We start from the raw sequence: 13801 nt of genomic DNA, 5'->3' as shown, positions 1-13801 counted from the left end.
CACTAAAGGATACACAATGTAAGAAACCTGTACAATTTCCAGGTCTACAAAGGCTGACATAATTCACACACACACACACACACACACGTGACTGGGCAGTGTGTCATCCACCACTCCACTCAGTAATCACACCACAGGGAACCCCACCCCACTCCCACCATTTCTATCATTCCACAAAGAGGTAATGCAGTATTTATCACCCCCCCCCCCCCCTCCAAAAAAAAAAAAAAAAAAAGAAGTCTTGACCGGAGTGAGTAGGGGAATCAGTGATTTTGCTGCCATTCTCATTGGCTATCAACCACATCAAAACTGGAAAGAAAAAACAGTGGTATAACTTATTTTGGTCTGGTCTGCCTCCCTGAAACTCAGAAAGAAGCGAAATTCTTATTTCTTTGGTGGTTTCTCTCTGCAGCATTACCCAACAGACCAAAACATGTCTTCCTCTGGATTTTCACTTTCACTTTCTGGTCTTTCTTTCAACTCACTGAAGACTCTTCTGAATGGAATGACAGCCGATGAGAGATGAAGAGCAAACAGATCCCAGTTAAGTTGCAAAAACATTTCCTTTCTCTTGAACAAAATAACTGTACATGTGCAGTTTGTTTTTTTGGTGGGTTTTTGGTTTTGTTTTAATTTTGGTTGCAAATATGCTTTTCCACAATCTGAGCAGTGAAATATTTCTCTTGCTTACTTAATACAACAAATACCCAACAATAATTCTGAAATCAAAACTAATGTATCTGCATGAAACTGGTCTACTTACCACCTGAATTATTACTGTTACATTATCAATAAAAAGTAAAAAAAAATAAAATAAAAATTAAAAAAAAAGAAAAGAAAAAAAAACCACACACACAGAAACATCAAATATACCAGCAAAAATTATTTTGATTATGATTTCTCTCTCCAACTGTGTCCCTCTGATTTACACAGCTCCATATAACATGGTTTTCCTTGGCCCAAAACAATCTGTGCTTCATGTTTACAGTCAACGTCTCTGAATGTAGTAGTCTGATTCTGACCACTTGTGGAAACTCAATGACCTTCGACAGCAAACAAAAAACAGTATTTCTACATCATGGCTGGGTCTTTCCACCAATATCGACATTGCTGTTATGGCAACCCTTGATCCCTGCTATGGAGAATTAGAAGCACACCATTGTTGACCACACCTCTATGTACAAGGCCCTCTCCCTCCTTCAGTCTGGTGTGACCACTCTGGAATCCTCTTTCCACAAGACGCCCATTAGCTTGACAGGATTCCAGAGACAGAGAGAGGACAAAACAAAAGCAAAAAACATCACCAACGCACACAGCGAGGGGGTATCACAACATTCACCACAACTAAAACCTACGGACAATACCAGTGCAGCGAGTTGCGGACTCGTATACATACACACTCCCCGGCCCCATTCTCCACCCCATCTATCTCCTCAAGCACTCAGACCCCAGCTGACACATCACTGAAAAAGCAAATCCAATCCTTCAGACTTTGGTTCGACAGGGGCAGGAGACCAGAAAATTTGGGCACAGAGAAACACTTCAGGACAAGGGTCATCAACACAACATTCATAACGAGGTACATATACACTGGGCCTTCAACACAACATTCGAGATGAGGTACATACACACTGGGCCATCAACACATTCACAATGAGGTACGTACACACATGGGCCTTCAACAGACCGGATGAGGGGACAGACACAGGCCTTCAACAGACCAGATGAGGGGACAGACACAGGCCTTCAACAGACCGGATGAGGGGACAGACACAGGCCTTCAACAGACAGGATGTGGGGACAGACAGGCCTTCAACAGACAGGATGAGGGGACAGACAGGCCTAACCTTCAACAGACAGGATGAGGGGACACACTGAGGCCTTCAAAAGACAGGATGAGGGGACACACTGAGGCCTTCAACAGACTGGATGAGGGGACACACTGAGGCCTTCAACAGACAGGATGAGGGGACACACAGAGGCCTTCAACAGACAGGATGAGGGGACACACTGAGGCCATCAACAGACAGGATGAGGGGACACACAGAGGCCTTCAACAGACTGGATGAGGGGACACACTGAGGCCTTCAACAGACAGGATGAGGGGACACACAGAGGCCTTCAACAGACAGGATGAGGGGACACACTGAGGCCATCAACAGACAGGATGAGGGGACACACTGCAGCCTTCAACAGACTGGATGAGGGGACACACTGAGGCCTTCGACAGACAGGATGTGGGGACAGACACAGGCCTTCAACAGACCGTATGAGGGGACAGACACAGGCCTTCAACAGACAGGAGAGGGGACACACATGGGCCTTCAACAGACAGGATGAGGGGACACACACAGAGGCCTTCAACAGACAGGATGAGGGGACACACACAGAGGCCTTCAACAGACAGGATGAGGGGACACACTGAGGCCTTCCACAGACAGGATGAGGGGACACACTGAGGCCATCAACAGACAGGATGAGGGGACACACTGAGGCCTTCCACAGACAGGATGAGGGGACACACTGAGGCCATCAACAGACAGGATGAGGGGACACACTGAGGCCTTCAACAGACAGGATGAGGGGACACACTGAGGCCTTCAACAGACAGGATGAGGGGACACACTGAGGCCATCAACAGACAGGGTGAGGGGACACACTGTGGCCTTCAAAAGACAGGATGAGGGGACACACAGAGGCCTTCAACACATTCACAATGAGGTACATACACACGTGGATCATCAACTGACATGTGGTAGCAGGACAGGGGGAAATTGTGGGTGAGAAACAACTACACCGACGATATTCGCAAGTCAAGGGGTGTTACAACAGAGACTGGTTGACATTACATGCAACACGTTATATCAAAGAGGGACATACCACAACCATCCTGAATGACAAAGGAACAACAGAAAGTGAATACACACACACACACACATAAGATTCTGTATCAGTGGGCTGGCTGATTTTTTATATATTTTTTTCATTCATAATGCAGTTCTCTTCAGGTAACCATTCTGTGCTTGCCCTACCTCCGCCTTTGAAATAAGAGACAAAAAAAAAAAAAAATCTTAGCATGTCATAACTTTTATTACGTTAAAAAATGGAAGTATGGAGAAAATACAAAAAACAACACCAAGCACACCTACAAAAAGCCTACTGTTATCATCACACTGAACGCCCCGAAACCACCTGTCATCGTTCAGTGCTTCAGCCCTGAAGTCAAACAGCCCCTTGGCCCTTGGCTGTGTTAGAAATGCACGATGCCCTGACCTGCAGGCAGACAAGACAGGACAGGCTGCATTTGGGGACAGCTGGAGCCACTGGCACAGGACCAGGGATGACTGGTTGGCAACCTATGTCCTGAGCAGGGGTGTGTCTGTGGTGTGGGGGTGGAGGGGCGTGGGTGGGCTATAGGCCGAGGTGAGGTGTCGGTGGTTTGTTGTGGGGGAGGTGACAAAGGCTTTGGGGCGTTCACCTGTCCCCCCCACCCTGTCAACTGTCCCCTGGGAATAGTCCTGTGTTCACAGTGCACTCAGATACATTGTGTTTCCACTTCCCATCACTTCTGTAAGAAACTTGGCCAGACTGGGCAAAGTTCTATCATTACTTGCTGTTTCCAATTTGTTGGTGTGGAGTTGTTTTGAAAACAAACGAATGAAAATACACAAACACACAAAAACACATACTAAAACATACTACACATTATTTTCAAGGCAGCACACACTGTTGTTCAATGTAAAAAAACAAAAAAACAAAAAAAAACCCCAAAAACCCAACAAACCGCAATCTTTAAAATCAGAAGCTGGTATAGGGCCAGGGAGAACACAACATTTACACAGGACATCAATATACCCATCAGTAATTAAGTACAAAGAACTCTTTTTTTTTTCTTTTTAAGCTTGCTCTCACACACACACCATTTGCACATTTTCACAAACATTCACAGGTACATATCTATCTTACCCATGCACACTCACAATTTTTGACATCTTAAGTAAAAGACAAAAAGATAAAAGAAAAAAAAAAGAAACAAAAATGTTTATATATATATATATATATATATATGTATGTATATATATAATCAATACTGTAACAAGACAACAGTGATAGAAATCATGACAACAAGCCAATCAATCAATACTGAATGAGATCATTAAACAGTTGTTTTTTCTGCGACGAATGACAACGGTGAACAGAAACTCTTATCACAGGGACACTGAAGCCAGCACAAAACTCAGCGCAATGCAGCATGTACAAGGGCCACATTTTGCACCACTAACTTAAACCATTGAATAATTACCCACAGTAATAATCCTCAGTGCTGATCACTCAAAGCAAACAACCACACTGAACCTCATGTGCCTGTCCACTACATCAAAGCACAAGTCTCCTTGGACAGCAATGATAAAAAAACAAAAACAAAAAAATCCAACCAAGGATAAAAAAACCCAAAACAAAACAAAAAAACAAACCCAAAACAATAATAATCACATATTCAGCACCTGATTTTTTTTTTAACATCTTGAAGTTTTTCTGTCTCCTCTTACACTGTGAGGAGGATCTTAACCAAAACACACCACGAAAGCACAGAGAGAAAAAACGAAAAAAGGTCTGACAAAAAAAAAACATATATCATAATCACCTGAAATTGGCTTTAAAAAGGCGTATTCCAACTCTGAATAAAACATGCTGTAATTCTTCCACACACCCCAATCTCCCCTCAAAAACAAAAAGCAGGAACAAATAAAGTTCAACTGAGGCAATACAACTTCAAAACAGGAATCACTTAATCAGAAGAAACAGAAAGAAAAAAAAACAAACGGTGTTTGTGCTAACTCAAAATTGTTGAGCAGTTGAAGACGAACTGGCTGACATTCTGCATAGAGAAGCTGAGAGAGCTCAACTGCACACACACACACACACACACACACACACACACACACACAGTGCCTCCATGGAACATGCAGGGTCCAAATGGCTAGGAGGTACAGCTCCTCTCAGGAACGACCATCACAGGGGAAGGGGGAGAGAAGGGGGAATGCAAAGCTGAGGGTATTGAAGCACTGGGTACCCAATGACACTACCACCTGGCCCGCAACAGTCCTGGATGAATATCCATCTACACCACCAACACTACCTCATACCATCAACAACAACAACTATAAAAAATTAAATATGAAAAAACCGACAAACTGCCAACATTTGCAGCAACAAGATTACAAAGCAGAGATGACCTTAGAAAAAAAAAAAAAAGTGACAGATCTTTCACGTCTTTCTCAAGACACTGAAAATGTTCCTGGCACAAAAAACTCTACCCCCCAGCCCCATCCTCCCTTTTTCTCTCACCATCCCAGTTCCACTTTCAGACCAGTGGTATCACAACAATATAAAGCCATCACATGACCCCAACAAAGTGGCCAAGAGAAGAAACTTCATCAGTAGTAAGCAAACTGAAACCATCATGGCTTTTTATCTCTGAGGTAGAAAAACCAAAACACAGCTTCAAGAGGAAAAAAAAAAAAAAGAAAAAAGCTTGTGTAGACAATATCAAGCTGTAAGAAAAAACAATGTATACCGGTAGTACATAATTTGATTTTTAGTCATATTTTCATTTTAAATGCTTGCAAGTTCTACATCTGCTTGCAAACTGAAAAGCACAAGAATGAGCAGCGTGATGGCGTCTTTTCCCTCTTCTTCTTCTTTCAAGTTCTTAGTTTCAAGGGACACCAAAATTGCAAAGGAAAAAAACAGAAGAAAACAGACTTGGTACCATGCACACCCGGAGACCATCCTTAGGTTACACACCTCGTCCAAAAAACACACACACACACACACAAAAACAGGCACAAAGCAGTACATGAAATGCCATTTGTGCAAGTGCGATTGTGTTTGTCTGATCCTGATACTAATCAAAAGTCAACAACAAATTTTATCCTCATTCATAAAGAGGGCTGGGTGAAATCCCCCCCATTCATGAAGGGGATGGGTGAAATTTACCTCATTCATAAAGGGGTCTTGTTTCCCCCATTCATAAAGGGGCTGGCTCATTCATAAATGGGCTAGGTGAAATTTACCCTCATTCATAAAGGGGCTGGGTGAAATTTCCTCTCATTCATAAAGGGGCTGGGTGAAATTTACCCCAATTCATAAAGGGGATGAGTGAAATTTACCTCATTCATAAAGGGGTCTGGTTTTCCCTCATTCATAAAGGGGCTGGGTGAAATTTACCTCATCCATAAAGGGGCTGGGTGAAATTTACCCCCATTCAGAAAGGGGATGAGTGAAATTTACCTCATTCATAAAGGGGCTGGCTCATTCATAAAGGGGTCTGGTTTTCCCTCATTCATAAAGGGGCTGGGTGAAATTTCCCCTCATTCAAAAAGGGGCTGGGTGAAATGTACCTCATTCATAAAGGGTCAGGGTGAAATGCAACACTAAGGTCAGTGTAACAATCTTTGGACAGAAAGAAATCAAAGGCCAGAAACAAACTCCATACAAGTCTTAATATCAACACAATGTGTTGTTATAAGGAAATCAAAATCCATGCATGGTTTCTGAAAGGTAAACTTAAATCCACTGAACACTTACGGACACCTGAAACAAACCTTCAGTGACAACCAACAGCCTTGTTAAAATAAAACTTTTGGCAAACTGGATATTCCAGTCAAAACTGTGGGGTTTGCAATGAAACAAGCACAAAACATCAAAACAAGACTTGGGCAGTGTTGGGAGTAAGGTTCGATGAATATTAAGGAAAAAAATAATAAAATGTCAAGTCTCTTTAACAACTGTTCACTCTAAATCATGAATCTAGATCACAACGAAAATTTCTCCTTCCCCTAAAAATGAACAATCATATTTTCATCAAACTGGCTGGTCTGCCCCAGTTTTTTTCCCCCAACAACCATATCTGGGCATCAAGAGGAAGAATGTTCTGTCCTTATCATCCAGGTAAATCATGCAAATACACAGCAAGTGGGTGAGGTCACCGCATTCAAATGACCTGAATAATTCAACTGCTGGCTTTTGCTTTCCCATTCTATACTTGCATGAAAAACTTCTTCATGCAGTCCCTTCACAAGGTCTGTGAGAGAGAGAGAGAGATGTGTGTGTGTATGTATATGTGTGTGTGTGTGTGTGTGTGTGTGGTTTTATTCACCTTCTTCCCACTGTGTCAAGTGATTTCATTACATGCAAAGAAGCAAATACAGCACTGCTGGGAACATTTCATGAAACATTTCAGGTGCTTTTTGCAGTTCTCTGATTCATGATTTATACTCCACTAAAGAGAGAGAGAGGAATCAAACAGATCAGTTCTGACAGCCATCATCATCATCATCTGAATGTTAAAATGCTCTAACACCTGCAACCTCTCCATCCACCTTTCTGATAACGATGTACAGCAATCTGACTTGCAGCACACCTGGCCTTTCTCTCAAGCTGGAAACAGAAAACAATACCTCTTGCAAACTTTGTAACCGATTGATATATCTGCACCAGGCTGGGAAAACAAGGGCACTGTTTGAAACAACAAACTTTCTTCTCAACATGATCCCTGCAGATGAGGGGGGAAAAACGTCACAAGGAAACTTTCAACATCCAAAATATACCCACACAACCTCATTCTGTGGTCCTTCAGGGAGATGGGTCTTAAACACCCCATTCCCAGCCAACCGGGTGAAAAACAGGTTTCAATCTTGCACGTCACTTTGCGTGCGGCAGAACCATTCCCTTTCTTCCCCTCAACCCTACCCCTCTAACCATAATCATTGTCATCCTTTCTTTTTTTTTTCTCTCAGCAATCATCAACATCATTTTCTTCTCAACCGTAATCATCGAGTACATGTCTATGTTAGCATTCCTTTTCTTGTGAAACATCATCACAAGACTAAGAGGTGACCAGAGCCCATATTCAAAGCATTGCTCTTGGTGTTGAGCTAACTGCCGCTGACTCAACTCTTTCTAATAACAATAAATCGTTCTACACACTCAAATGGGTGCAACTGTGTGACTGGTAAGCACATTGTCAACAACACATAATGCCCAACAGTACAAACTCCATCTCAACATTGCACACACATAGCTGACAGTCATCAGAAAAAGACATTCCATCCTTTTCAGAGCTCAGGGCAAACTCCTCCACACCCACACACACTAAAAGCACCATTTGAAATTGGACTGGTCAAGTTATACTGGTGAAGTTTCTGCTCAAGCATGCTTGCTGATCACGCACCATCTCAGAATTGCTGAGACACTCGCTCACACACAGCTGACTGTACAAGCATTCTCCTACAGGCTTTTTGTACAGGTCTCTTTTGTACATCATGAACCACATGAGTTCATCTTTCATTGTGTTTGTGAAAACCTGCTCCAGCAGTTATTGTGCTCATAAATAAATATGTACTGCCTCTGATACACATTCTGATGTAATTATCTGTTTTTCCAAATATATTTTCTTTTCTTTTTTTCAAACATGGGTTTGGATTTTCATTTCTTTTGGTCTGTACAACTGTGAAAAGCAGCCACAGGCATGGGCCCTGCCCCATGCATACACACCCACACACCACATGCTTTGTACAACATACACACCCACACACCACATGCTTTGTACAACATACACACCACACACCACATGCTTTGTACAACATACACACCCACACACCCTGTGCCATACATACACACCCATTTGTACAAAACTCACTTCACCCCCACACACTCAAGACCTGATCAGTCTTCAGCTTCCGTCAGACATTCTCACACTAGGATCATGTTCTGAGGTCCAAGGTCCTGCCACACCCAGGGCTATACACCAACAACCATCATGCTCTATAAAAAAAAAAATAATTTTAAAAAGAATTAAAAAAAAAAAAAAAATTTCAAAAAAGAAGACTGTCCATTTTTTTTTTTTTTTTTTTTTTTTTTTTTTTAAACCAGGCATACTGCTCTCTTTGGCTGACAGTTTGCTGTAATCATCGACTCCCTTGCTCTCGTTTACCACCACCTGAAACATTCCTGGCACACTGGCACTTTCCTCCCTTTTGCTAATGCTGCTGGCTCCGTCCCTTGTTCTGGAACCTTTCCTGTTGTACTGGAACCGTTCCTCTTGTACTGGAATCTTTCCTGCTGTTGTTCGCCGAATATTTCACCTGGATGCTGACAACACTTTGCTTCCCTTCCAAAAGCAGTGCACTGTGTGGATGGAATACTGAAAGTGCACCCCTGCACTCCGCACTTTGTAGATGTAACATTTGAAGGAACCTCCACCACTTGCTTTTAAGTGCACCCCTCCGCCCACTGCAGAGGACTTCAAGATGGGAAGTGGTGGCTCAGCACAGGAGCAGCAGCAGACAGGACAGCTCCTCGCTCCCTGCTCCACCCAGCCTACTTGTAGATGAGCTGAGCTTTGTAGGCACACACAATCAGCTTGGCCTGCACAAGTACACACACACACACACACACAGGGTCACATGGGGGATGGTTGTTTTCTCTTCCCTTCCTCTTCTTCCTTTTGTTGGGATATTTGTCATTGTGAGTGAGTGAGTGTGTGATTGAGTGAGTGAGTGAGTGAGTGAGTGTGTGAGTGAGTGAGTGAGTGTGTGAGTGAGTGTGTGAGTGAGTGTGTGAGTGTGAGTGAGTGAGCGAGCGAGTGTGTGTGCGTGCTTGCATGTAGAGAGGACTTCAGCTTTGATTTGGTTTGCTTCTGTAATAAGCAGTCTGTAAGTGCCTGAAAGTGGAAAGGAAGCAGTCTGTAAGTGCCTGAAAGTGGAAAGGAAGCAGTCTGTAAGTGCCTGAAAGTGGAAAGGAAGCTGTCTGTAAGTGCCTGAAAGTGGAAAGGAAGCTGTCTGTAAGTGCCTGAAAGTGGAAAGGAAGCTGTAAGTGCCTGAAAGTATAAAGGAAGCTGTCTGTAAGTGCCTGAAAGTGGAAAGGAAGCTGTAAGTGCCTGAAAGTATAAAGGAAGCAGTCTGTAAGTGCCTGAAAGTGGAAAGGAAGCTGTAAGTGCCTGAAAGTATAAAGGAAGCAGTCTGTAAGTGCCTGAAAGTGGAAAGGAAGCTGTAAGTGCCTAAAAGTGGAAAGGAAGCAGTCTGTAAGTGCCTGAAAGTGGAAAGGAAAATATGCAAATGATTTTCAGATGAATTTCCATGACTTTTTAAGGATAACTGTCCAAGAACACTCTAAATTAACAAACACCGAATGTAAATGAACATAAGATGAAATCAATGGTGATAATAGATCACTTTCATTCCATAACCCAAATTATTCAGAAGCAACTCAAGTACTGTACTCTTGTCCTTTCACACACTTCACACACTCTCCACTAACACCTGAATGAATTCTGAACAAATACATCAACAATCTCCGATACATCACACACACATACAATTATCAACACATTTGAAATACATCAACAATCTGCAATACACCACACACACGTACAATTATCAACACATTTGAAATACATAGAGATGCCAACCCCTGTCAAGTGTTTGTAGGAACAATCAGGAAATTTGGTAGGACCATTTTGAATTTGGTAGGAACACTTGGACTACGAGACACATCAGCAAACAGGTACAGACGCTGTTTGACCAAGACACAACTTGATTCAGCCACGTTCTCTCTTGTTCAAGCAAACGATTAAGCTGATTGGTCCACTCACTGCTGCTTCAATGTAAACATTCACGCGATTAGCTGAGAATTATCACACGAGAACAAGGTTAGTAGTGACTAACCTGGCTGCGTGATTGATAAGTCTAGAGCATCTGGTTAACGTTACAACAGTCATGTTACAACATGCTATGTAGTCGAAAATGAATTTGTAACATTGGAACAAACTGCGATCGAGCGTAACAAAATATGGCGAAGTCATAACAGTTGGCATCTCTGAATACACCACACACATGTACAATCATCAACATCTGACACGTGAGGTGAGTCTGTTACCTTGGACATGGGGTCTTTTTTGGTGTGGATCACCAGCTCGTTCCAGCCAGTGATCAGCGGGTGGCACATCAGCACAAAGTTGGACTCCTGAGGAAAAAGAAACCACAACTATAGACACCAACCACCTTGCGATAATGGCAAACAAGTACATGCCACGACCATAGACACCAACCACCTTGCGATACTGGCAAACAAGTACATGCCATGACCATAGACACCAACCTCCTTGCGATACTGGTAAACAAGTACATGCCATGACCATAGACACCAACCAACTTGCGATACTGGCAAACAAGTACATGCCATGACCACAGACACCAACCACCTTGCGATACTGGTAAACAAGTACATGCCATGACCATAGACACCAACCTCCTTGCGATACTGGTAAACAAGTACATGCCACGACCATAGACACGAACCACCTTGCGATACTGGCAAACAAGTACATGCCACGACCGTAACACCAACCACCTTGCGATAATGGCAAACAAGTACATGCCACGACCATAGACACCAACCACCTTGCGATACTGGCAAACAAGTACATGCCATGACCATAGACACCAACCTCCTTGCGATACTGACAAATACATGCCACGACCAATAGACACCAACCACCTTGCGATACTGGCAAACAAGTACATGCTTACATGTGAATTGTCACAACTCTGAGCAAACTTATTTTACGTACACACTGAGCAATACACACTAAAATGCAAGCAACGGACTGAAGTTGGGTCAATCAGTTTCTGTTTACTCACGAGTGAATGTGCATCCTTGTGTGTGTGTAAGTGCATATGTGGTGGTATGTGTGCATGCAAGTGTGTGTGTGAGAGTGAGTGGTGAATATGGGGACAGCAGGTAGTGTGTGGTAGCATGTGAGTGTGTGTATGATGTATGTGGATAGGTGGGTGAGGTTGTGGAATGTGTGTTTGGAGTGAGTGCATTTGTGTGTGCGAGGGTGTGGGAAGAGAGCGAGAGAGAGGGAGAGAGAGAGAGAAAGCTCGAGAGCTCATGTAAGCATACATGTTTAACTGGTGAACTGCTGGCTTTGAAACCAACACTTTTTAGACAGTCATCACACATTCCCACACTGTCACACACAAACACACACACATGAATGGGCAGACTTACAAACACACACACACACACATACACACACAAAACTGATACACACACACAAACACACACTCATACATGCACACAGATATAGACACACACATAGACACATCTACACATAGAGACAGACACATACAAACACAAAGACACATACACACACACATACACACAAAGTGAAAGAGACTCACAGACACACAGTCAGACAGACACACACATGGACATACAGACTCACACACACACACATACAGATATATACACAGACACACGGACACACCCACACAGAGAGACTCACAGACAAACACACACACACACTCACACACACAGACTCGCAGACACACACGACACAGACTCACACACATATGGACATGCAGACTAACACACACACACAGATAATGAGATATTTACACAGACACACCTACACAAAGAGACTCACAGACAAACACAGACACTCACACACAGACTCACAGACACACACATCCACAAATTCACACATAAGGACATGCAGACTTACACAGAGATATATATACAGACACGCAAACAGAGAGACTTGCAAACACACACACACTCACACACACACACAGACTCACAAACATCCACCCACCCAGACTCACACATAAGGACATACAGACTAACACACACACAGATATATAAACACACACACACTCAAACACACACAAAGAGACTCAGACACCCACCCACACAAACTCACACATACGGACATGCAGACTTACACAGAGATATATATGCACAGACACATGGACACATACGCACACACACTCACACATATGGACATGCAGACACATACACACACACACAGATATACACAGAGACACACCCACACAAGCAGAGAGACTCACAGACAAACACACACACACTCACACAAACACAGACTCATACCCACAAAGACTCAAATATATGGATATGCAGACTTACACAGAGATATATACAGACACACCTACAAGCACAGAGACTCAGAGACAAACACACATACACACACACTCACAAACACAGAGACTCAAAGAGACACACCCACACAGATTCACACCACACATATGGAGGTGCAGACTTACACACACACACACACACATACACACACACAGATATACACAATAACACAAACAGAGAGACTCAGACAAACACACATGCACACAGAAACTCACAAACACCCACACAAACACAAACTCACACACACACAGACTCACAAACACAAGCACACAAACTCACAAACACCCACACAAACACAAACTCACACACACAGAGAGACTCACAAACACACACACACACAAACAGAAAGACTCTCTCACAAACACACACAGAGACTCACAAACACAAACACAAACACACACCACACACATACTCACAAACACCCACCCACAGACAGACACACACAGACTCACAGACACACACCCACAAACACACACACACACACAGACAGAGGTACCTCAGTGAGACAGGGCTGCAGCACACCATTAAGGGTGACCCTCTCCACGGCACATTGACCGTACAGCCGACACTTCACGTCCTGTGGGTTGAAGCGGGCGTGAGCGATGAACAGCAAACAGCCCATTCCTGAAAGCATGTCAATGATAGTAATGACTACCCACACCCACAACGCAACCATTGATGAACAGTAGACAGCCCATTCCTGAAGATATATCAATCATCATAGTAATGACCACACACACACACACACACACAACTCAACCCTCAATGAAGAGAAGACAGCACAAGAAAATTA

The 13801-nt window shown here is 43.2% G+C and overlaps 1 protein-coding gene across 1 annotated transcript in view; it reads right to left on the bottom strand.

The window, feature by feature from the left end:
* Positions 1-250: 250 nt before the first annotated feature.
* LOC143297951 (uncharacterized) overlaps positions 251-13801 on the bottom strand; it is a 47293-nt gene continuing 33742 nt past the window's right edge. The window contains exons 14-16 of the mRNA XM_076610567.1: positions 13505-13632; positions 10942-11028; positions 251-9432 (exon numbers count right to left, since the gene is read on the bottom strand). Coding sequence (XP_076466682.1) covers positions 9385-9432; positions 10942-11028; positions 13505-13632 — 263 coding nt within the window. The 3' untranslated portion in view covers positions 251-9384. The remainder of the gene's footprint in view (positions 9433-10941; positions 11029-13504; positions 13633-13801) is intronic.

Source organism: Babylonia areolata, chromosome 23, assembly GCF_041734735.1.
Source record: "Babylonia areolata isolate BAREFJ2019XMU chromosome 23, ASM4173473v1, whole genome shotgun sequence".
Lineage (NCBI taxonomy): Eukaryota > Metazoa > Mollusca > Gastropoda > Neogastropoda > Buccinidae > Babylonia > Babylonia areolata.
Note: the sequence above shows the minus strand (reverse complement) of the source record. Positions and strands in the feature narration are given on the sequence as shown.